General features: G+C 41.2%; 1 protein-coding gene across 1 annotated transcript in view; it reads right to left on the bottom strand.

The window, feature by feature from the left end:
• Positions 1-26561, bottom strand: part of LOC308692399 (E3 SUMO-protein ligase RanBP2-like) — a 59925-nt gene extending 33364 nt beyond the window's left edge. Inside the window, exons 1-16 of the mRNA XM_081368368.1 lie at positions 26390-26561; positions 16894-16961; positions 16696-16807; positions 15771-15923; positions 15436-15666; positions 14997-15139; positions 11694-11889; positions 6270-6570; positions 4415-4596; positions 3769-3950; positions 3563-3686; positions 2731-2892; positions 2526-2663; positions 738-869; positions 350-532; positions 180-263 (exon numbers count right to left, since the gene is read on the bottom strand). Coding sequence (XP_081224494.1) covers positions 180-263; positions 350-532; positions 738-869; positions 2526-2663; positions 2731-2892; positions 3563-3686; positions 3769-3950; positions 4415-4596; positions 6270-6570; positions 11694-11889; positions 14997-15139; positions 15436-15666; positions 15771-15923; positions 16696-16807; positions 16894-16961; positions 26390-26458 — 2460 coding nt within the window. The 5' untranslated portion in view covers positions 26459-26561. The remainder of the gene's footprint in view (positions 1-179; positions 264-349; positions 533-737; positions 870-2525; positions 2664-2730; positions 2893-3562; positions 3687-3768; positions 3951-4414; positions 4597-6269; positions 6571-11693; positions 11890-14996; positions 15140-15435; positions 15667-15770; positions 15924-16695; positions 16808-16893; positions 16962-26389) is intronic.
• Positions 26562-26858: the final 297 nt, after the last annotated feature.

Genomic DNA, 26858 nt, shown 5'->3' with positions numbered 1-26858 from the left:
GCTCTGAGAATACCTTATGCTCAAGGGTTTATTGCTGTCTGGAGTTGTATAGAAAAAATTAAAATGTCAATAGGCTTTCTTGACAAAACCTCAAAATAATGTTCACAGTATTGAAGGTAAAGCAAAAGCAAACACTAACACAGACTGATTTTGCTACAAGCGGTGGATGTGTGACTGACCTTTAAGGACTTGACCTGCTGGCACAGCATCTGCAAGAGGGACTTTTGGTCCTCGGCCCAGTGTGGAGTCGTTTTGGGCGAGAACTGGAGAAGGAAACAACAGTCAGGAACCGTAACGCCATGTAAACAGCAAGCAAAGCTTCTGCAGAAGCACCAGTGCCATGACATACCATGGATCTTTTAGAAGGAGACGTGGCATTTTTGGATGGAGACGGAGTGGAGAACTTGGAGAACGTGGGCTGACCGGGGCTGGACGTCAGCGGATAGTCCACCTGATCTTCATCCCGCTCGTGTGAAAGCTGCTGGTTGACGTCGTTCAGCAAATCCATCACATCCTCCATAGATACAGGCAACTTAAAACACGAAGAGACAGGATTAAAGGACTAGTTCATTCAAAACTCAAGCTTTCCAGCAATCCTGAAGATCTTGATTAACTATCTTCAGGTGTGTTTGTTTAATGCTAGAGCTGAACTCAGCAGGACAGAGGCCCTCCAGCATCAGATCTGAGGAACCCTGGAGTAAAGTGAGCAGCACGAACATCAGAGGTGTTTAACATACCTTGTCCACGTCCTCTGGACTGGCCTGATAAATCTTTGTCAGGTATTTCCTGAACTGCAGGAGGAAGTTGGTGAACCTGCCCTGCATCTCCTCCATCCCGTTTCCCGCCTCCTCCGACAGCCTCTGATAGATCTGACAACACACATCCACAAACTCATCAGGAGAGCGTCATTCACAGACCGATGTTGATCACTTCACTTCTGAATAGGGTTGGGTATCGTTTCATTTTTAGCGATTCCGATTCTGCTTATCGAATCCGGTTCTTATCGATTCTTGTTTCCGATTCCAATATTTTTTGGAGGGAGAAAAAAGGGCAAATACTTGAAGAATAAATATTTCTACCTTTTATTCTTGCCAATTTTAAGCAATAACCAATAAAATGGCTAAAGTGAAAGGAGTCTCTTCATAAAGGTGTTGATTACATTATTACTTAATTTTATTGCAAAAATAAAAAAAGGTGAATCATTCATTCATTAAAGGAGAACTCGGTAACTCTAGCGAACTCTACTCACTTCTTCGCTGATTTTCCCTTTTGTTGTCGCATGTTTTCCCCACGAGCTCCCCCTACAGCTGTGGGGCGTATATTTCACAACACGGTCGTAAAAAACTCCCTTGCGGCGCCTCCTCCCCCTCTCTACCGCTGCTCATGAGCGTGTGTTATGATCGGAGCAAGCCAACTGTATCGTGTGGAGCTATGTCTACCGAGGTGGGTAATCTGGTAATACATCATACATGCGTGGGTGTTTATGTCGAATTGCCGTAAAGCAATTTGTGTTTCGCGCTCGTTCTCGTTCTCGTTCTCGCTTCTCACGAGACTTCCGATTTCTGTCTTACCGGGACGGTAGTCCCCAAGTTGCAAGGTTGGTTTTCCGCCTGGGAACGCTGGGGGGAGCGGGGAAAGTCACCAATATCACCAGAACAGGTTGTTTAACCATCCAAATGATTTCTAGACAGTTTTATTACGTTAAAAAAGTTACCAAGTTCTCCTTTAAACAAATATTTATGAGACACTGAATTAATTAGTGTTTGAATTAATTATTCAAACTAGTTGTTTTTTTTAAATAGACTATTAGACTGTTAATGTTAGCCTATTCTGAGTAGTTGTCTGATGTATGTAATCGTGATCACAAAACAAAAATGATTTTAAGCCACATAAGACCGTTCACATATCGAGTCTAAAAATGCATGGAAAAGCACGGCCGCGCCGCTTTCTCCTTCTTTCCACAAGCGCTTGCGCTCCCGTGGCATCTGTCGTTGCTATGCAACCATGAACTGCGCTCTCCATGATGACGACGAGGAAGTATCAGCAAAGGATTAATTGATTTATAGCCCTTGCATTAGCTTTACTAGGCTACTAGATATATTTATGGAGATGAGAAATAAAAACCCACCCTGTTCAGCTATGATCAGCTGTTCGGCCAAGCTTTTGATTTTACAGAAAGGTCGGTTGTTTTTTGTCACATGACCTGCACACCGCTTGCGGCATTCTGAAAAGTTGAGATGTTTTCATCTCGCCGAGGCATAGGCGCACCTGCAAAAACGAGCGCCCACGGCCCACGTCGCTTCTATTATGAACGTGCTTGCCGCGCGCCTACAATTGAAATAATAACGAATTTGCAACTGTCCCAAAGTCAGGAAACGATAAGAGGAATCATAATGCGTGCGTCTTATTGAATACCCGGTTTTTGGAAATTTGTTACCGGTTCTAAAATGGAACCGGTTCTCAATACCCAACCCTACTTCTGAAGCTGAGCCAGTGTGACTGTCATCCAGAGAAAGCACTGTTACCTTAGCAAGATGCCAGTTAGACGAGATGCTGTTGAGCTTTTCCAGCTTTGCGATGGCCTCGTCGGTGTTGCCCTCGATGTCAAGCAGTGTGGCAGAGCTTATGGTGGCCTCTTCCTCATATACTCGCACTTGAGAAGGCTGAAGACAAAGAGACCATTAGAGACAAAACCACCATATGAAACAGAAGCAGGAAGAGAGTACACACCTGTATTTCTCTACTTTGAAAGTGCATGAACATCGGCACTAGAGGTTCAGGAATGCTGTGTTTGTTTCGGATTTTCTCAAGCAAGGGAAGCACAACTTTCCAGTAGTGCACACTGCGGCCTGCATAGTGCTTCTGGTCATGGGAAGAGTTCACCCGTTCCCCCTGTCAAACACACACATCGCCATCAGGACACACCTGCTCAGTCTGTACTAGTAACACACATACTATCATACATACATGCATACTATCACACACTGACGAAGTCATCAACACTACGAACAAAGCATGAGAATCATGTGCTGATCAAATACATGAAAATGCTAATTCATCCAGCTCTGCTCATTCCCTCGACCGACTGCATGAGCTGCTTCCTGATGCTTACAGATGTACTATCTGAGAAACAATGTGCGCTTTATTACTGAGAGAGAGCATAATAACTGGCCTAATCAGAGGCATATTTACACATGCATGATGTCAGGTAAGAACAGAGTGGGTTCTGAAGTGTTCAGAGTATGAAAGTGAACTCACTTTCCTATCACGTCTTTACTTTAATGATGGTGACACTATTGACTTCTGCAGAGATGCTTTTTTCAGAGTGAATATGTGCATATTTTAAAATAAAATAGTTTCTGCAAATAGTTTCAATGGATTATCTTACAATAAATTATTTAGCCGTTTTGTTACTTTTTCTATATTCCCTTTAATCCTTTTAAATCCATTATTTCCTAAATGAAAACAATCGTTATCCCCCTAAAAACACTCATCAGACCGGAGCATCCCATAATTCCTGGCTCAGAACGAGCATCATGAGGACGGTTGTGAGCAGACGTACCACATCAGTGAGATGCTGAGCCCAGTGGATGAGCAGCGCCGGCTGAAGGCCGTGTTTCTCTCCGGCACGCAGCGCACCGAGACCGCGCTGAACCAGCATCCGCAGTTTAGCCAACGTCCCCGGCCTGTCACACACACACCAGAAAACACTCAGTCAGTCTCAGAGCCGTGCGTCAGGCCTTCACTCAGAGCAGAGCAGTCACTCACAGCGCTCTCTTGTGGATCAGGCGGTAGACGGCGTCCCACCACTCGCGCTGCTTGGCGGAGGACAGGAGCCTGATGATGTGCAGAGGCAAACACCGGGGCTGATGCGGCGAGGAGCACAAGGCCATCCATGTCGTCTCCTGCAGCTGTGTCTGACTGCTGAACACAACACCGCACAGGAACACCTGCAACACATCACATATACACAGAGTTACAGCTGAGGTGCTTCATCAGGTCCGCTGAGATACTTCCACTTCCAGTCCTTTATGACAGTATGACAGCCAAGACTTCAGTCCCAAACGTGCTGTGCTTATGGACAACAGCCTTAAGAAATACATTTTGATTTATTAAATTCATCAATAGGCCTACGTCAATCTTGTGAAAATGCCATCAGCCAAACTGTAGAGCCAAATAGTATGTTAGGAAGAGCTTTACAGCATTATACAATCACAGGCATTAAATTACTGAAACTAAAACAGCATTTTAGAGAGGCTACATTACCTATAACAGCACCTAAAACAATCATCAGACATGAATGAATACTTGCATTATGCTAAAAAAAATAAAACAATTTAAGAGATTGTGCATGTGCAAATGTGGGTGAATGTTTCCCCCATGCCTCATTGAGGATGAGGAGGGGTGGACGCACCTCCAGGTCGAGCAGGCAGATGGACTCGGGTGAGTTGGTGTCTAGTTTGGAGGTCTCGAGCGTGAGGCGAGGGAAGAGCTGCTTGAGCCAGCGCTGCAGGCTGACACTCTGCTCCATCAGCGCCCACTGCAGGCTGAGCCACGCCAGGTGCTGAAGATCGCCCGCGTGCAGCAGCACCGCACCTGTGTGAACACACACACACACACCCCGCCGTCAGCACTAGTGCTGTTATGGATCGCAGTTCTGTACGCATCACGGCCCCACGTTTCGACAGGCATATGACCCGTGGATTATTGCAAAGTTTAACCATCATAGAACAAAAGTTTATCATTTGCGTGTTTTTGTAAATCTTGTCAATTTAAACATTCAAGCACAAGGAGACGCGAAAGAGAACTTAATTCGGCACTCGCGCTGTAATCTGTGCACACACCCGAGAGAGGTGCGTTTCAGACCTTGGCGAGTATCCTCAAACACAGTCGATCTTAACTGAATGTTAAAAGTAGAGAAAGAAATTCAGATATGTATCATTGTATTGGATCCATGCATTCTGTCTTAAAGGTTTAGTTCACCCAAACATTTCTTCAATTCTGTGATCATTTACTCACCCTCATGTTGTTTCAAACCAATAAAACTTTCGTTCATCCTTGATATCTTCAGCGTAACATGAGAATGAAGCTCAAACATGCTGCATAAAGCTCGAGAATGAACCTCATTGGTTCTTGCTGAAGCTCAAACGTGCTGCGTAACACGAGAATGAACCTCATTGGTTCTTGCCGAAGCTCAAACGTGCTGCGTAACACGAGAATGAACCTCATTGGTTCTTGCTGAAGCTCAAACGTGCTGCGTAACACCAGATAATGAACCTCATTGGTTCTCAAGGAAGCACAAGACATTTCCATGGTGTACATTTCAGTACAAGTTTGATGGGTCGTGGAAGTGGCTTTGTGAACGCTGTGCCTCGACCCGACCGACCCTGAACCGCAAAACCCCAAAAGTAGTCCAGCCTACTTCAATTAAATTTTTTTCTTAAGACCATGTAGGCGTGCTTTTTGAAAACTTAATAGGTAAGCGGATAAATAATGGGTCGGTCATCGGGGTCGATGGGCCATTCTGTTCCTATAGTAGGGAAGAGGGCAAATAGTGGGTTAGTAGGACAGGGCCCAAACCCCAAGTGTCCCCCATGTGCCCGGTAGAGAGAGACGGACAAATAGTAGTTTGTAGGACTAGAGGCCTTCAGTTAAGAGCCCCATCCCTTTACAAATAGTGCTGTTTTGTGAGCAACTACCACATTTTATCCGCAAAAATTATAGGAAGTGGACATGTAAAGGCCCGCGTATGGAAGGGTGTGATCAACAGGTGAGTGTTGGACACCCCATAGGTGTCCAAAACCCCCCTATTCAGGGGTCAGCAAATTGGGGGGCACGGAGGGTGGGGTAAGCAGAATCATCCCAATCCTCTTTTAGATAACAGGTCAACGGGATCCAAATTCACCCTACGATCCATTCTGGGGACTATGTGTCCAATGGTAATTTATTTGTCCACAAACCCACTAAATGTGCTTCAAGAAGCACTTGTTCATTCTCGTTTTCGCAAGGAAGCTCAAACGTGCTGCTTAACATGAGAATGAACCTCATTTGGAATGACATAAGGGTGAGTAAAGGATGACAATTAAAATGTTTGGGTGAACTAACCCTTTAAAGTGACACTGTGTCAATGTTAATCAAACAACAATGTTTACCTCCCCCCTTTTTTTGCTGATTTGAAAAATTATCCCATCTGTGACAAAAAAAAGTTGAGTTTTGTGATTGGTTGCAGCACTACACCGGACCGAATATACAGTTGGTCTGACACTCACCACTGTCCCACTTGGCCAGATCGTCGGTGCTGGGCATGTGTGCGCTGACCATGTGTATCTCGTCGTTGTAGATGAAGGAGAGCTGGTTGTGTGCCTGTGAGCCGAAGAGCTTGTCGAACAGAAGACTCGGCCCGTTTCGGTTCCCGAACGCCTCCACCACCTCCTTCAGCAGCTGCTCCACGTCCCGGCTTAGGTTCAACAGCATGTGACCCGCCTGACTCTGGCGGTCCGAGGCCAGCAGCTCCAAAGGCTCATTGGACGCCTGTTCACTTTTCAAACTCTTGGCTTTGGGTCTTGGAGCCTGAGGAAAACATGGATATAACACTGAACAGTGGCCGTTCTAAGTTAATTTTTCAAGCTGACTAACAAGTTTTTGGACAATTAATGGCTTTTCTGAGGTAAATATAACATTACATGACATCTTTCTCAAGCTGTTTTATTGACTGATTGATGGATTACATGAGACATGATTGATAGATGAGACATGATTGATTGAAAGGTGGATGACAAATCCCGGTTCAGCGTCGCAGGTGCAACAATCCCGACCATCACTGAGAAGCCTGTCAAGAGCTTAGGCAAGGGGTTTGACAACACCCTGAGGGACTCCGCATAAATCCAGTCAACCTGCACTGAGCTGGACAGATGGCTCAAGTCAGTGGACTGGTCTGGATTGCCAGGGAAGTTTAAAGCTTGGCTAAACCAGCATGGCATTCTTCCCAGGATCCTGTGGCTATTACTCGTCTATGAAATGCCAATCTCGACTGTGGAAACCTTAGAGAGGAAGGTCAGCAGCCACCTCAGAAGATGGCTGGGGCTTCCGAAAAATCTAAGCAGCATCGCACTCTTCGGGAACCGCAACGAAGTCCTTGGAAGAGGAGTTCAAGGTAACGAGAGATAGGGAAGTGTTGCTATACAGAGACAAACTCTTTTTAAATGAGTTTGCAGATTTTCTGGGGGGTATAGTAACAAAGTTTGAAAAGATTCTGTTATTAGGTGATTTTAATATTCATATTTGTTGCCCTACAAAGTCATGCTCCAGCGATTTCTGTAACCTTACTGACTCACTCAATTTTATGCAGTGGGTGCAGGGATCCACGCACATCAAAGGTCACACTCTGGATCTGGTTCTGACTCGTGGCTTTTTATTTCAGACACTGAAATTTGTGAAAATGTAGGGTGACCATATTCCAGGTCATGTCCGGCCGGGATTTCGAGATCGTCCAAAATATCCGCGATTCGGCTTTTGCTTTCTCGTCGCCATTCATTTTGTTTACATGTACACCTTTTGATTCAGTAGTACTGAATTAATTCCGATTGGTTAATCTGAATGTAGTGTTTACATGAACGCTAAACAAGTGATCGGTTGATGTGCGTGTAAGCATTGCTAAGAAAATTCCTGTGTTTTCGTCTCGATCGGGATCCATGTGAATCAGAATGCATGACCTGCAAAGCTTGCACGTACGTGTCAGTGTCAAATAACGTAATAATGTAAACATAATGAATGGTGACTGTAGAAAGCAAAAGACGAATCCCGGGCGATCTCGAAATCCTGGCCAGATATGTCCTGGTTAAACAGGACGTATGGTCACCCTAGAAAATGGCTTTTCTGATCACAAATCTGTTTTATTTAATGCCATCTTTCCTGCTCGATCTGATATTACTGCTCCACCAGTCCGATGGACTCGTCACTTCGTAGCGAATGCTGCCGAGGAGTTCGCTTCATCTTATGCAGCAGCTCATCTCCCTGGCTTAACGGATTCACCGCTCAGAATGAAAAATGCTGATAAGTACCTTTGCTTTTTTAACAATATCTGTCTGAACATCTTGAATTCCATTGCTCCTATGAAGGCCAAGCGGCCGAGAAAAAAACATCAACCATGGTTAAATGACTCGATTCACTCACTTAGAAAAACTTGAAGGAGGTATGAACACAAATGGCATAAGGATAGGTTGCAGGTTTCCTATGAACTTATGAGGGAATCTCTATCAGTATTTCAGAAAGCGGTCAAGGTTGCAAAAGCTAAATATTTGTCAGAGATTATAAATAACAATTGTCATAGTCCGAAAATACTATATTCTACTGTTGATTCTGTTTTAAATCCAGTGGTAAATGTTTGTATAGATGAGTCTGAAACTACATGTGAGAATTTTTTTTTTTATTTTGTTGAGAAAGTTATTAGGCTGAGACCACAAAATTTCCATTCTAATTCTGACATTTATGACATACCATGGAGCCCTGCTACTTGGTCCTCCTTCGATCCTATTACTCTTCCTATTTGCAAAAATATCATTGCACATTTTAGACTGTCTGTCCTCTTGATGTCATGCCTTCTCACTTTTTTAAGCAAGTTGTAAATATTGTTGGTACAGATGTGCTATTCTTTGTAAACTTGAGTTTGAGCACTGGAATGGTCCCCGATAGTCTTAAACATGCAACAATTACCCCAATGTTAAAGGCCCCAAATTCAGACATATCTGTCTTGGCACATTTTAGACCAATCTCTAATCTACCATTTATGGCCAAAATTTTGGAGAAAGTGGTGTTATTTCAACTACAGGCCTTTCTTAGTACAAACCATATTTATGAAACTTTTCAATCTGGTTTCAGAAAATTACATAGTACTGAATCTGCTCTACTAAAAGTTTCAAATGACATTCTATTGGCTACTGATGCTGGAAATGCTGTTGCTTTGGTTTTACTAGATCTCAGCTCTGCCTTTGATATTGTAAACTCATCTCTCGTTTAAAAAATTGCATTGGCCTTACAGGTACCACTCTTGAATGGTTCTGGGCCTATTTAAGTGATCGTAAGATTTCTGTTCGTATTGGACAACATACATCCTCTACTGTTCCTTTGACTTGTGGTGTCCCTCAGGGTTCCATTCTTGCTCCGATTTTATTCATGATATATTTGCTGCCCCTGGGTTAAATCTTTCATAAATATAGGATTTCTTTTCATTTATATGCTGATGATGCCCAGCTGTATCTCCCTTTAAAATCTAATGATAAACATGCAATGGGAGCTCTGATTGATTGTATTCAGGAACTTAAATTATGGTTCACAAATAATTTCTTGACATTAAATGAAGACAAAACCGAAGTGATTCTGTTTGGGCCTAGTGATGCCTTTAATGCCAGCACCTATGACCTTGGTTATTTAACCCAATGGGTCACCACGTGTGCAAAAAAATGTAGGTTTTCGTTTTGATTCTGGTCTTAAGTTTGATAAGCAGATCAATGTGGTAGTCAAGTCATGTTTTTTCCATCTTCGTCGTCTAGCTAAAGTCAAATCGTTTTTATCTCAATTGTTTTACTATTGCAATTCGCTCTATTTTGGGATTAATCGGTCATCTATGGAGCGATTGCAAATGGTCCAAAATGCAGCGGCCAGGCTTCTGACTAGCTCACGTAAGCTTCAGCACATCACTACAATTTTGATCTCCTTGAAATGGTTGCCGGTTAAATTCAGAGTAGAATTCAAAATATTAACCCTAGTTTTTAAATCTTTACATAATCTTGCTCCAGTCTATCTTCATTCACACAACTCTTCGTGCCTACTTAGATCGGGACACTTATGAATGTTGTCCATCCCTAGGTCTAGATTGAAACACCGTGGTGATCGAGCTTTTTCTATTGCTGGTCCAACACTCTGGAACAAGCTTCCTGTAGCCATCCGAACAGCAACATCTTTTTTTGTTTTTAAATCTATGCTTCGATCCTATTTTCTTGAACAGATGTTGTTAGTCTAAAATATGTTATATAGTTGTCTTTTATCCTTTTGTAAATTGTCATGTACAGCACTTTGGTCAACCTAGGGTTGTTTTTAAATGTGCTTTATAAATAAAGAAAAGAAAAAAAGAAGAAAGACTCAAGTGGCAACGGCTGGGATTGAAGTGAGGACTGGTCGGAAATGGAAGGCTGAGGAAGCTTATCGACAAGCAGAGGCTAGATTACATCACAAAAGGCTGGTGGGGGTTGTAACAAGAGGTAGGGCTGGACTGGGTTCCTTTTCAACTCCCCACATAGACACCATCAAAGGGAAGGAAAAGCACCGTCTAGTCCAGGAGGAGTTGAGAGCAGTGGTCGAGGAGGAGAGAACCTGCAGGACAGTAGGAATGAGGCAACAGGGTACCTGGATAAGATGGGAGAGCATGATCCAGAGGAAGGTGACATGGGCGGAGCTGTGGAAGGCAGAGCCACAGCAGATCAAGTTTCTCATCCAGGCGGTATACGATGTGCTTCCCAGCCCATCAAACATTCACATATGGGGCAAGGTGGAGTCACCAGCATGCCCACTGTGCTATAAGCGTGGAACCCAAGAGCACATTCCGAGTTGCTGCACAAAGGCACTGGGAGAGGGAAGGTACAGGTGGAGGCATGACCAGGTGCTGAAGGCCATTGCTATAGGAGTCGAGTGGGCCAAGCGCTCCCGCCCCTCCAAGCAAGCCATTGCATACCATCTGCAGGCATCCTGGCCACTGCGTGGGACTGGAAGCTATTAGTGGACTTGGAGAGGCAACTCAAGTTCCCCAACCACGTTGTGACCACCACCTTAAGACCAGATGTCGTTCTTTTGTCTGATTCCACCAAACAAGTAGTTCTGTTGGAGCTTACAGTCCCTTGGGAAGACCGCCTGGAAGACGCTTTTGAGAGGAAGCTCTCCAAGAACGAGGGACTGGTCAGCGAGTGTCGACAAGCCGGATGGAGAGCAAGGTGAGGTAGGATGCAGGAGCTTTGTAGCCCAATCCCTGTCCAGATTCTTCAGTCTGATGGCATTGATGGAGTGAGGAGAAGAAGAGCCATCCGCAATACCACTGAAGCAGCAGAGAAAGCCTCAAGATGGCTATGGCTCAAGAGAGGATATCCATGGGGGCAGTTTAGCTAGATTTGCCAACTGGACACAAGCTGGGGTCTGACAGCTGGGTCACCTGGATGAGGGTGTATGATGTTGAAAGACGCCAAAACACCCAATGATTCCAGGAACATCACTGAAGATGTGTCCAGTAGCATCAGTAGATGTATTTGCACAGCCATTTCAGTAAGTTGTTCTGTATCTTTCAACATTCCTTATGATGTTCATTCATGTTTATTTGCTGCTGTAACTAGTAGTAAAGAGGAAAAGATGATGGTTTCATCTGTAACCACACACTAAAGAGCGCTAAAACGGTATTTATCGTTTGAATTTCGTAAAATGGACAGAATTTGATAGAGGAGACTTTGTTTCATATCAGAAGTAACAAATCTTATTGCAATTTATTGGGTGGGAAGTGCTACAAAGCTTTGTTCATTCATCAACTGATCAGTACATACTGAAAGATCGATTCTTGGTATTTATGAATCCATATCGGTTCTTCAAAATGAGAATTGGTTGAAATCGAGAAATCAATATTTTTTCCCCAGCCCTAGAGGAAGCGCACATCATACCTGATAGGCCACGAGATAACAGAGCGCGGCTAAATCCCGCACGGCCCTCCACGTCTGCGGCCCGTCCTGCGCCGTCTTCAGCAGCTGCGTCCCGGCGTACAGGTACAGCTGAGCCCTCGTCTCCGTGAACACCTCCGACAGCTCGTCCAGAGTGTTCGAGGCCGTGTTCTTCAGAGACTGCATCGCACGGTCCAAACTGCAGCAGAAACATGGCGTGAACATTTCATGAACGCGTGAACCTGAAGTCTGCTGACTGAAGCACTGACGTTATCTAGCAGGCTAACACTGAAGAAAAGACATCTATGAGTCTGGGTGAAAAATGCTACCATCATTCACCAGCCAAAGTGGCTTTATGAACTTATTCCTGTCAATTAAAAAACAGATTAATTTGTTGTAACTAAGAAAGAAAATTAAGGAAAATATTTTCTTTCTGACATATAGAACCTGTTGAGCAAAAAACCCCAAAAACTGAAAGACTAGTAGTGATAGACAGTGCAGGCAAGCCTCACTGTTACTGCTACAAACTAGTGTTGCTCTGAAGTGAATAAAGTTTATTTAATGATAAATTTATCAAATTCATTTAATAATCAACACTCAAAGTTCACTACAAACATTTAAATTACCCTTAAGGCAGTTTTTATATCAACCTTTAATGATATGTTGAAATATAAACATTTAAACATGGCTGTCACAACTTGTTTTCATGATGATTTATTCAAGCATACATTAAGTTAAAATATAATGAATATGTAGTATAAAATGTTATCAGTTCACCTAACCCTATTTTAACGTTTCTGTTCATGCATTCCTTTTGTAACATTAGCTTTCCGAAAACGGTTTGATTAGAAAAAATACTGCTTAATAAGGTAAAAAAAAAAAAAAAGGCCTATATTTTATAACAGAGCTTGAATGAAACTTTATACAAAGAGCTTGTGGCTAAACCGAGTGGATCCTCAAGCTGTCGGCAAAACCTCATACAGAAGCTCAATCCGCCTCAATCGTGAATGTCCTGCACGCATTTTGGAGACTGTCTTTGCTTGTTTGCAGTGCAAGGGTAAACAAAGAACTGGTTCTATGAATAAGTACAGCTTTTTCTTCATTCGAAACACAATGTGTGTAAAGGCTAATGTTTTATGTATTTATGGAGTGGAGAAGAGTGTCTTAGTCAGGTATTTGCCTGGGCATAGCACTTCATCTTTTATAACACAAGCTTTTTGCCAAATATATAGCTACATAGCTACAATAACTTTGTAACCTGTAAGTTAATAAAACTTAATGCGAGGCACTCAGATCTAACTCAGATGCGGCCGCTCTAATGACGGATAAAACACAAATCTTAGACTTTCACTGGTGAAACACATCAAAACTCTATTTGAGCTTGATTTTGGAAAATACAATATAACGAAATGCAAGAGTCTGACTATACATAAAGCCACAATACTAACTTTGACAACAAGGTGTTTAATAATTTAAACATACATTTAATTTTAAATATCCTGAATAGTAGCAGTTCTACACTAGTTCTACACTAACCTGTAATTAGTCACCTGTAATCATCCCAGTGGATGCTCACACTGGTGGTGGTTGAGGAGAGATTCCCTGATATGATTGTAAAGTGCTTTGGGTGTACAGTAGTACATGTGAAAGCACTATATAAATGCCTCATTCATTCATTCATTCATTCATTCGTTCAACCTGCAATTTTCACTGGTTTTAAAGCACACCACGCTGGATATAACCTGCCATGGTGACATATCCTCGGATAATAAACTCCTGCGATCCAACAGCTAATGCCAGCACATTACATAGGATGACTTGACAACTGAGCGCAGGCATTTCACTCACATTGGATGCGTCAACGTCACATTTGCATTTGAATTCATGATTGGTTGACTGCCAAATTAAAATATTAAACAAAGATAAACTTTATTATCAAGTTAATGGTCATTTCAAATAAGCGTTTCTGTTCAGAACGTTTAAAATTGATTTCGTTTTTGTTTGTTCCTGTTAAAATTTTGTTTTTTTTATTTTTGTTTCTTGAACCGGTTCGGAGCCCTGTGTAGTTGTGAATATACAGTATTTAACCCCAACTCCTCTCTAGAGTTATTTTTCTAGCTGACTATGTGTTTATGGTCATTGAATGGCTTTTCTGAGGTAAATGTGGTGAAGGGAGTGATTCTGGAATCCACTGCTGCTTCAATGTATATCTAATATTAATAAATATCAAATGAGTTGAATGACTTCTCTAAGCTTATGTGATTTTACTAAGTTACAGAAGTTACCAGTATGATTACTGAAATCATGTGAAATGTTCTTTTCATGTATTCTCTAATGTCTGTATTTGATATCTGAATGCAGTAACAGTGCTTGCTCATTTAGCCCGGCTTCCAGAGATTAAATATGGACTCGGTTTGTTTGAGAAAGGTCTTCAACATGTTAAAACTGTTATATCTGTTCTTCTAGCTCACCATGACAGCTATAGGTCACAGGGGTCATTGGAACCAATAGTTTAAGTGAACATTTCTTAGTTAAAGTCTTTACTGTGTTAGATTAAAGTGTCCTCTCACTGAGAGAAAGAACATGTTATATGGATGTTTTGAGAAAACTCTCATGTTTATTGTTAAAGCCCTACCAAATCCAACCTTGAAGAAGCTGTGTGTGCGTGTGTGTGTGGTAGTATTCTTGGTTACAGGTTAAGGAACCACTGGCATTATTGGAGATGGACTGAGGTGTTGTTGTTCTGGACATGCTGGCGCCCAATAACCCAAATCTGCGACCCGGAAGGTCACGACGTGCCTAACTTCAGGGTCCGAGTATCAGCCGCATAATCAATGGAGATATGCTTCCGTCTATCTGTATATGTGCGGAAAATTACTATGTTTATCTATTTCTTAGCCAATCAGAATCATTCAACCTGAAGCGATGACGTAGCGTAGACCTTGGTGAAGGGAATAACTGTTGATCTTTGTAACTGTAAACGGGGCGGCCTACAAACTCCTGTGAGTCGTCAAGCTGAACTTCTGCTGATGAAACTGCAAACTATCTTCAGTAAAAAAAAAAATCTTCAATTTATTATAATTCTGACCCTTCTTTTAAATTGACTGCACTTCTAACTCCTGGTCTTCATGAATCATATCTGGTCCTTTGGTCTTTAACTGTATTATCCCCTTACAGTGGCATTGTTCTCCAGCTGTTTTATTGACGCCTTTTATGTGGTTGAAACACTGATTGATTGATTACATGAGACATGATTCATTTCAGCAAGTGTTGTGGTAGTGTCCAGACAGGCTGGTGTTGCCGTACCTCCTGAGAGCATAAGCGCTCTCCTCGCAGCTCTTCTCCTTCAGCGTCAGTCGGACGCGGCTGCAGAGCGCTAACAGCAACTCTTTGTGAAACTTGCGCGACGCCTGCTTGTTCAACGCCATGCACAGCCGGCAGTGATACTCCTGAAACACAGAAGACTGATCACTCTCTCGATATCACCAACTTCCCCTGATCTGCTCAAACCTTTCATGGTCACATCAAAACAGACAGAATGCAAAACATCCTTCTCTATCCCAGAAGAGCATGTACTGACACTAGAGCTGCACGATTACATCGTCAAAAGATGGTATTTACAATAGAATCCAACACCTTTTGAAAGTAACTTGATGCTTCAAATAAAGATTGTAAAATCTCCCAAAAAGCAACCTAGTTAAGAGTCAGCTCGTCTAACATAAGAGGAGATGAGACGATCACTGACCTGAAGGGTGCTGACCAGAAGCTCGTACCACTCCAGACGGTCCCTCAGAAGGCCAGTCTTCTCCACCTCCAGACAGTGCTTCACCGCCTCCTCGTGCCGGCCGTCTGCACTGTACAGACGCACCAGCCGGTCATTGATGTAGGAGTCGTCGGGCCGCAGCTTGAGCTCAGACTGAAGCAGCTCGTACAGCTGGATGGAGCCGTTCTGTCCTCGAGTGCTCAGAAGCTTCTCCTGCATCAGAGAGAATAGGGGTGAACTCAGAGGACAGCGGGTGTGTTCAGAGCAGGTGATGGGATGGGAATGAGATGTGATGTGATGTGAATGTGTGCACTGACCCTCAGGTTGAAGACGTTGGGATGTCCCGGCAGCAGCTTGGCAGCTTTCTCCACCCATAACTCGGCCCGGTTGTCAGGCTCAGGTTTCCCGCACAGCAGCTCCGCCAGCTTCAGAACCAGGTCTGACTGAGCCGGATTCAGATCCACTGAGCGCTGGAGTTCAGAAACAAACATCAGCATTACATGCTAATAGTTTAAAAGTGCATTAGAAGTTCAACAATACAACATCCTTGGAAACAAAGGGAAGAATAATCCTGATGTGCTTCACCTGGACTAACTGTGTTATAACTGAATGTGAGAAACTGATACCCACGAGATAAACCAACACGGGTCATGATCAACAAACTTCCATTTCTGTAAAACAGAGTCTCATCGCTTCTGGTTCAGGTGTGTGTAAGCGCTTCAAAATAGAGCTGTTTTACTCAAGACAGAGTTACCAAAGATGAGCATAACCGATGTTTATCGTATACGCAGATTGATATCTATACGTTTTTTTTCTTCTTACTATTATTCGGTTAATAAAAGGTAATAACAGCTTGAGCTCGTGAACCAGATAGGGTTTGGACGGGCAGCTCATGTACAGATAGAGTTCACTGCATTCACTCACTGTGAAGCCGCTCTAAGACTCTGAAAACACCGGATCATGAGCTGACAGCGTATTAATGAACACAGAGCCGCGCTTCACTCTGAAACATGCAGCGCAACACACTATATCACTGAATATCAACACACAGACTGCAGTGTGTCCGAGAGAGAGAGGAAACGCAGGAGTTACCCGTGTATCAACACTGCGGAAACATTTCAGATAATTTTGTATGCATGTATATTTTCCAGCACTATTATCGTTAAACTCCACAGCTGAAGTGTGTATTCAAAGACCACTGCCGTAGAGAAACATGTCAGACTAAATGAAGGGAATCCGAACCTTGTAACATCCCACAGCTTTGTCCGTTTCCCCGTCCCGCTCGAACAGCTGCCCGAGGAACTTGTGCGCTTTAGGATCCTTCGGCTTTACAGTCAAATACTCCGAAACATGCCTATGACCCAATGGTGTGAGAGAAACACATCACTTCACAGAGAAACCAGGCATTAGACAGAAGACAGAGCAAAGGAGTCAGCCTACCTTTTAGCAAGCTCATATTCTTTAGCCTCAAAGTATAGTTTGGCAAACAGAAACCCTTGCACTGACTTCTGCAAGACACAAAACAGGTTAGTGTTACAATTAAACAATATCTGTGTAATAATGTATATATGAACTGTATACCATATAATATTCAGCTTAAATCTTTAACACTGTAAACCCTAAAGCTGAAAGTTATTAACTGTACAGAGCAGAGGAAACTATTATACTTCAATGCAATTGAAATGAATGAATCTCAATGAGTATTTAGTACAGAGTTGATGAATCAATGGCACATCTGATGAACGGAGTTTCTGGAAAAGCTGCTGGACTCAAGGTTCGGTGCACTCAATGAGAAATACTGAGCGAGATCATTCATACTATTTGATTGCATTCAACACGGTCGAGGTGGGGCTCAGTTCCCATCATGCACTGCGACTCAAATGGATAATCCAGGGTTCGTACACATTTCTACCAATACATTTCCATGACTTTTGAAAAATAATCGTGACCCAACGTTCCATGAAACATCTGTGTATGGAAAATAATATAGATAAAATGAATAAATAAATAAATGGATAAAATCCATGTTTAAACAGCATATGTGTAACGATCACCAGTGAGAGTGCCCGGGAATACCATCAAGATAATGAGACACAGTTCAGACCTATCATCCATTATCACATTCACATTCATAAGGACTTGACGAGCGATGCTGCACTGGCGGACCAGACAGTAAAAAAAGAGTGACTGACATGTATGCACATAAATCACGGTCACACACACACTCTCAGAGTAATATTGTAAGTTACTGCATAATACATTTTCAATTAGTAGAATAGTACAGCATCACGATACACAGTCTCACTTGTAGCCATGTCTTTCAACTATTATAATATTTTGAAGGGCAAAAACAGGACATTTAATTGGCATTCTGATTTTAATCATCAACTGTCGCTTTAGCGCGAGGCCCTGTCCAGTCACAGACTTGGTACTGTCAGTAGCATATAGCATTAGCTCCCCAGCCTGAGCTAACTCGATCACGTCGAGCTAGATGGGTGTGGTTTCAGATAGCCAGGCTCCTCAGCCCCGCCCACGCCCCGCCTCTTTGCACATATTCTGTTATCCGGGAGTGACACGAGGTGACGCGAGGCCAAGATGGCGATGGCCAGCTCCGCCCACTTTAGGCTTCAAAAATGCTCTTCAGAAACCTATGGGTGACGTCACGCACACTACGTCCATTTTTTTTTTACAGTCTATGGAAGCAACGCAGATCTGTGAACACCTTCATTACCTCAAAAACAAAGACTCAGAGACTTCAGTATTCCTCTGATTTTCATCGGGTTTGGAAGACATGTTGTCCTGTTTACCTTGGATTTACCGCAGAAGAACACGATTTGAAGATGAGAGATTTTTAGGTAAGGAATTTACACTCATAATAGTAAGCATGTTATTGTTGCATAAACTTTACATTGTAGCAACTAGTCAAAATGGTGCCAGACTAAAATGTATATAGACATAAACATGTTGAAATATGAACTATAGACAGGTAGGCAACCTTTCGATGCTAAATTTATATACATGTACAACACAAGGATGTTTTTTAGATAATAAAACACAGCATGATATACAAGTAGGCTAGTATGAGTGTTTATACTCTAATATGGTGAATATTATAATGTTTAGACCCGTGTTTAATGTTAAATACCGTGGATATCTGCTCAAAAGTAGATATGTATAATGTGGTAGGTTAACAATAATGTTTCATAGTTTGAAGCGGCTCGATCGCTTCAGTAAGTGTTCCCTGCTCGCGCTGTGCGTTTGAAAAGCAAAACGCGCCAAAGATTAGGCTTCATGTTTTTACTCCATCTCATTTCATAACGAGTGGAAACATTTGAAGTAACATTTGATAATCTATATATTTTTCTCTAGTGTAGTGTTACTGAAGTGTTCCTTAGGCCGCCAGGCTATTGTTGTTGTTATTTTATGCAGCCCTACACGTATATGTCAGCACAACAACATATACATACCCAACAAATCTGGTGTTCAATTATATAATATAGTCTTTTATATATATATATACAGTATATATATTTTTTTTTTGGTAAATTTTAAATCACAATTTTAACACATGGTCACTATTTCAGGTTTTTAAAATTCTTTTTACAGGGACCAGATACCACTGATGAGTCCTTCTGACTTCAACATTCACATCAGTCTCTGTACATGAACATGGTAAAGTGAAAAATCAAACACCTTGAAAATTACAGGTATGTACTATGTTTCAGGAATGGCACAAATGTGTGTGACTGCTCAAGTCTCTGTCTTTACATCAGTGTGTTCAATAATGTGCTTTTTTTTGTCCTTTATGATGTATCTTTGGATTATGTTGTGTTGTAAATAAATCCAAACAATCAAAAAGCCATTATTTTTTAAATCTCTCTTCATTCTTTATGCAAGTTCCCTCACAGTCCCATGCCTAATAGGGCCATTAGGGGAGGGTCTTTGTCTTTCTCAGGTGTGAAATACATCAATATTCATGATTCATGCCCTCCTCGCATAAAGCTTTCTCACACAAAACATGTCTTACAAATTTTAAATCAATATTTTGTTTTATCTGAGTACTCAGGATGATTTTCACATAGTTTTGGAGCAAATATTCTAGGCTACGTGATACAAATTTCAAAAGTCTCGTGAAGAAATAATCAGTATGGGTTTCATGACCTTATTTTAGTGACAATTTTTTTTTTTTTTTTTTTTTTACAAACCACGCATAAACATTATTATCTCAAAACTACAAACTTTTACACACATGCTGCTGATATATTATTGTAGCAGAGTTTGTGCTGAATACAGTGTAATCAGACTTTAGCCATGGAAAAGTCACAAGTAACAGAAATAAGCACAAATGTCAGAGCATGTCAGAACACCTCCAGGCCCAGAAAACACCTCAGACCCCAGAGGGTTAAAGTCCTTTTAAACCGGAGTGACTCGAGTCCTATTTCTCTGAGAGGAGCTTCTCTGTGGAGATGGCCAGGTTCACCCATCGCCGGCTTCTGTCACGGCTGGAGTGCAACAAAGCTATATTTTGGGCCCGATTTTCTTCTTTTTATATATGCTTATATTATGCGGATACATGTCAATAAAACCTACGTCCTACCTAGTAAGTCTACGTCCTCATCTGATTTGTTAGCCTGTGTAAGTGACATTAAAAGTTGGATGGGCCATAATTTTCTTCGGTTAAATGAAAACAAGACTAAAGTCCTTTTATTTGGCTCCCCTCATTTGGTAGACGGCCTGAACTCTAGTTTAGAGGACCTCTGCAAGCCAATATCCGCACTAATGTAAAGAACTTGGGTGTTGTTGTTGATTCTGAGTTAAAATTCGACAAACTAATAAACTCTGTTGTCAGAGCCAGTTTTTTCCAGTTTATTTCAACAAGACTTGATTATTGCAATGCTCTGTATACATTTGGGTACCAAAATACGGGAGACCACATGCAGTTTCATGTCATCTACATTACACACCCCATCGCCAAATCATAGAAAAATTCAGTTAAGACAGTTGTATTCATCAAAACAGATTTCTAAAATAAGGTATAGGCCACAAATCTGTGAGTAGGCTACAGTTTGCAAAACTGAACAGGTGATGTTGTGTAATATTCAGTTACTGTAAGAAACCGTTCCAGCGGGTGGAGTTTACTGTACTGAATATTACACAACATCACCTGTGTACACTCCCATTAACTGGAACAGGTTTTCACAGGAACTGAATATTACATCCAAATATTGTTATGTAATCAATCAGCATATTGTTGTGTAACTTCACCTATTGGAACTGAATATTACAAACAACTACTGCGAAAGAACGATTTAAAAAACAACGATTGCGAAAGCGTGCACGGATTATGAATTTGTTCACTGTTACCGTTGTATGTAGTTTTTTTTTTTTTCTGTATAGTTATATTTCGTTAATAAATGTTGCCTTCTATTTTGGCTTTCTCGGGTGTCCCTATTTTTGTTGTGTCCCTTTTGAGCCATGGGGCGAAACGGGTACGGGCTGAAAACCAAAGCAACTGTACGGTTTACAGATCTGAGCACAGCTGAGACTTTCTCTGGTAGCCTACTTTTGGCGTAGAATATTTATTTCCTTCATGGAGGGAGGAGGGATGGAGGAGGAAGGAAGAAGGGAGGGATGGATGGATATAGATGTAGGGGTAGATGGATGGAGGGAGAGATAGATGGAGGGGTAGATGGATGGAGGGAGAGATAGATGGAGAGATAGATGAAGAGATAGATGAAGAGATAGATGGAGAGATAGATGGAGGGAGAGATAGATGGAGAGATAGATGAAGAGATAGATGGAGAGATAGATGGAGAGATAGATGGAGGGGTAGATAGATGGATGGAGGGAGAGATAGATGGAGGGAAAGATAGATGGAGGGGTAGATAGATGGAGGGGTAGATAGATGGAGGGAGAGATAGATGGAGGGGTAGATAGATGGAGGGAGAGATAGATGAAGAGATAGATGGAGAGATAGATGGAGGGGTAGATAGATGGAGAGATAGATAGATGGATGGAGGGAGAGATAGATGGAGGGGTAGATAGATGGAGGGAGAGATAGATGGAGAGATAGATGAAGAGATAGATGGAGAGATAGATGGAGGGGTAGATAGATGGAGAGATAGATAGATGGATGGAGGGAGAGATAGATGGAGGGAGAGATAGATGGAGGGGTAGATAGATGGAGGGAGAGATAGATGGAGGGAGAGATAGATGGAGGGGTAGATAGATGGAGGGAGAGATAGATGAAGAGATAGATGGAGAGATAGATAGATGGATGGAGGGAGAGATAGATGGATGGAGGGATGGATGATAGATGGAGGGACGGATGATAGATGGAGGGACGGATGATAGATGGATGGAGGGATGGATGATAGATGGAGGGACGGATGATAGATGGAGGGACGGATGATAGATAGATGGAGGGACGGATGATAGATGGATGGAGGGAGAGATAGATGGAGAGATAGATGAAGAGATAGATGGAGAGATAGATGGAGGGAGAGATAGATGGAGAGATAGATAGATGGATGGAGGGAGAGATAGATGGATGGAGGGACGGATGATAGATAGATGGAGGGACAGATGATAGATGGATGGAGGGATGGATGATAGATGGAGGTAGGTATGGATGAATTCATTTATTAATAAATAAATAAATAATTTTATCCTGTGTGTTTCTGTTTTCTTGAGTGCAGACATTTGTTAAAGTATGCTGAAATAAGTAGAACAAACCTTTACCAAATGAAATATTACATGTAGTAATATTGTAAATATTACAATATATTACAATATTACTTCTGCAGAGGAGGCTGATCGCACACTACAACCATCATAATGCCCACACTTAATGCACATCTGTATTTCCCATACATAAACTATTTAATTCTCCATTTATTTTATTTAATCAATCAATTTAATGTAACCTTGATATATACAGTGCAATGCATAAGTTAATACACCCATGCTAATGTTGACTAAAAAGAGGAATAAAAAATCATATTTTGGAAATTGAACTTAATGCCTTAATTAAAAAAATTAGGAAAAATCCAACCTTTAAGGCCACCAATTTTCTTTGTGAATGAATAATGTATCGTAAATAAATAAATGTTCTTACTTAAAATACAGGGTGCATAAGTTAGTACACCCCGATGTTAAATTCCCATAGAGGCAGGCAGATTTTTATTTTTAAAGGCCAGTTACTTCATGGATCCAGGATACTATGCATCCTGATAAAGTTCCCTTGGCCTTTGGAATTAAAATAGCCCCACATCATCACATAGCCTTCACCATACCTAGAGATTGGCATTAAGTTCAATTTCCAAAATATGATTTTTTATTCCTCTTTTTAGTCAACTTTAGCATGGGTGTATTAACTTATGCATTGCACTGTGTATATATATATATATATATATATATATATATATATATATATATATATATATATATATATATATATATATATATATATATATATATATATATATATATATATATATATATATTAAGATAATCACTAGTAAATAACTATTTCCGATACGGATCGGGTTTTTTTTTATTTTTTTTTTATGTAAAATTTACAACAATAGCTGGCTTATACAGAATTGACAAAAATATGAGTGTTAACAGGAAACAGAGCACGTAGAATAACACACAACTTTAGGGAGAAGAAAATAAATTAAAGTTAAAATAAAATAAATAAACAAACAATAAATAACATGACAAAGGATAAATAAAAGTAATAAAAGTCAGTTAAGGGGCTTCAGTTACGATACGGGTCGTGTAGTGTCGAGCAACAACTGCCGTAAATGGTTTCGGCATCAGACAGGAAGCAGACGCGTTCCCGCACATGCGCAGTACAGATCGTGTTTCCGGTACGGATCGAGTAGCGACATGCATGTTAAAGCACTTAAAGAGGAAACAAGAGGAGCCGGTGAGTGTTCTCCAGCTGGAGCTGAATAACTAGCAGTAAATCTCTTTATTAGAGAATGCAATACTACTAATAATAGCAATAATATTAACAATAATAATATAATTACAGTAATGTGATGATTTATTTTTGCATATAATAAAGCTTGATCGAGCTTAGGAGTCAGGGCTGTTATTATTATTGTAACACTATTAGGTATTACAGTCTTATCACTTGCCTGTATTTTTTTCCATATTCATGAAGACAAAAGGAGATGTTATGAAGAATATCATGTCAGTCACTTTTTCATACTGTAAATTAAAACGTGAATGAGAATGTCTCTGTCAGCTCAATTGTCATGTCAATTTTTTTTTTTTTCTTATAATAATTGTTTGCAGTTTAAGTTTGTCTGTAATGCAGCTGATTATGTTTTTTTATTTATTTATTTTTCTATTGAAAGAGAACAGAATATTTAACCAATGCTTAGAGAGCATTTGTGTGTGATTTGAGTTGGACAGAAATCTGAAAACGTAAAGAGAATGACCCGTTTAGTTGCTCAAAGTTCATTAAAACAACCATTTCAAAAGCTGAAGTGATTTTCTTTTTTATATTATAGTTAGAATATGTATAACTCAGTGTTTTAACTAATATGAATAATCGTTCCAAACTTATTAGTCGGCGAAATAATCGATGATTAGTCGATTAATCGTTCTAATAATCGTTAGATTAATCGATTATCAAAATAATCGTTTGTTGCAGCCCTAGCTGAGGTATGCCAGAAAACTCTCGCGAGCGCGAGGCGCAGTGTCGGATTCTGCAGTCGAGCGCAGTTTCTCTCCAAACGACTTACTGACGACACAGCTTAATGCTCATTGGTTTAAACAACCGTGATATATTGATCTCTTTTCAAATGTTTGATTTCAAAACTCTGATATCAAGTTTTATGTGTATAAATTATGTGTGAATATTCCCAAATCTCTGACAGTGCAATCTCTATATGGGTTATGTGATGCCATATATATATATATATATATATATCACATGTCCGTATTAAAGAAAGAATTTCTAAAGAAAGAAAGAAAGAAACACATATTTGTAATGGAATTAAATGGATTGGAATTTAATTAAATGGAATTAAAGTACTTTGGGTGTCTTGTTCATTATATTTATTTTCATCATATAAAAGCAACATAACTTAAATTACATCCAGTTTAGCAACACCGTACACGAGCGTGAATCCTGCGATATCCATCTCTGATCTCACAGGTGTGTGACTCTGATCCACTAGAGAAGAGAGATCTGTCCATCTCTGATCTCACAGGTGTGTGACTCTGATCCACTAGAGAAGAGAGAGATCTGTCCATCTCTGATCTCACAGGTGTGTGACTCTGATCCACTAGAGAAGAGAGAGATCTGTCCATCTCTGATCTCACAGGTGTGTGACTCTGATCCACTAGAGAAAAGAGATCTGTCCATCTCTGATCTCACAGGTGTGTGACTCTGATCCACTAGAGAAGAGAGAGATCTGTCCATCTCTGATCTCACAGGTGTGTGACTCTGATCCACTAGAGAAGAGAGATCTGTCCATCTCTGATCTCACAGGTGTGTGACTCTGATCCACTAGAGAAGAGAGATCTGTCCATCTCTGATCTCACAGGTGTGTGACTCTGATCCACTAGAGAAGAGAGATCTGTCCATCTCTGATCTCACAGGTGTGTGACTCTGATCCACTAGAGAAGAGAGAGATCTGTCCATCTCTGATCTCACAGGTGTGTGACTCTGATCCACTAGAGAAGAGAGATCTGTCCATCTCTGATCTCACAGGTGTGTGACTCTGATCCACTAGAGAAGAGAGAGATCTGTCCATCTCTGATCTCACAGGTGTGTGACTCTGATCCACTAGAGAAGAGAGATCTGTCCATCTCTGATCTCACAGGTGTGTGACTCTGATCCACTAGAGAAGAGAGAGATCTGTCCATCTCTGATCTCACAGGTGTGTGACTCTGATCCACTAGAGAAGAGAGATCTGTCCATCTCTGATCTCACAGGTGTGTGACTCTGATCCACTAGAGAAGAGAGAGATCTGTCCATCTCTGATCTCACAGGTGTGTGACTCTGATCCACTAGAGAAGAGAGATCTGTCCATCTCTGATCTCACAGGTGTGTGACTCTGATCCACTAGAGAAGAGAGATCTGTCCATCTCTGATCTCACAGGTGTGTGACTCTGATCCACTAGAGAAGAGAGATCTGTCCATCTCTGATCTCACAGGTGTGTGACTCTGATCCACTAGAGAAGAGAGAGATCTGTCCATCTCTGATCTCACAGGTGTGTGACTCTGATCCACTAGAGAAGAGAGATCTGTACATCTTGCCTGCACTTTCTTCACTCCTCCTCTACGCTTCAGGCGAGGCGCATCTCAAACAAGCCTATTATATGACCAAAAAGTACGGATTACGTAACTGTTACGTAATGTGTTAGCTGGGTTTCGCTTCAGCAAACTGTCGGAAATGAAAGTGAAAGTAAGCTACAAGAAGTTGCAGATGTTTAATACACAATCACCATCATTAAAAGTAAAGAAACTGGATGATTTTAGCAGTGCTGTTGCCGCTCTCTCCCATTAGCCTACAGTTTTTGATTTTTAAATTACCTGTTGAAAAATATCTCAATAGCTCCAGCTCATATTTGTTGCTTTCGGTGACGTGAACTCAATTACATTTGCATATAGGCTAGTCTACAGCGCAGGAATTGACAGTCGGATTTATCCGTTTTGCGGAGACACATTTATGTGACCAAGTGTAAATAAAATATTTTTGATAATAGCTATCTGCTCAGTAAAAACGCGTGAAGTGAACCGGTGTATGTAATCAGCTCTGAAACTCCACTGAGGCGTTTCTGTCAGCATTTGCGAGGAGAAGAGAAGCGAGGCTGAGTGACTTTGAAACAGTGAAGTACTTAAGGAAAGTTCATGCGATATAAATAACACTGAAGACATCGTCGTCTTATTCCTGACATTATCATCACTTACCGGTTTCTGAGAGGGAGAGTCTTGAGCTACAGAAATATATCTCTCCACCTCAGCTTTATTCCTCCTCATGGCTGCTGTCTCACTCTCTCCGTCTCCGCTGTTTTAGAGTATCATTAAACACAGAGGAGCGTCTGAGGTGATCTATGGCTGCTCAACACACGATCACAATGACATAACTCAGGTAAACTTCCAAGCGGAAGTGATCCTCCCTATGCCCTCCTCCCTTCGAAGGGAGCCCTTGAGGTGTTTACTGAAGGGAGCAACGAAAGACAATGTAATTCCCTCTTTTTTTTTTTTTTTTTTTTTTTATTGCTCAAGAACAAAATAACATTATCAAGGAACTACATACACATACATAAAAAACAAGACATTAAAAGACAAGAAAACATACATATAGCCTACAAAGAAGTGCATGTATTTACTTTAAATATTTCTTCATAATATTGTATAAATCGTAGGGATTTTTTAT

Source organism: Scardinius erythrophthalmus (genome assembly GCF_964197995.2).
Source record: "Scardinius erythrophthalmus genome assembly, chromosome: 6".
Taxonomy (NCBI): Eukaryota; Metazoa; Chordata; class Actinopteri; order Cypriniformes; family Leuciscidae; genus Scardinius; species Scardinius erythrophthalmus.
Note: the sequence above shows the minus strand (reverse complement) of the source record. Positions and strands in the feature narration are given on the sequence as shown.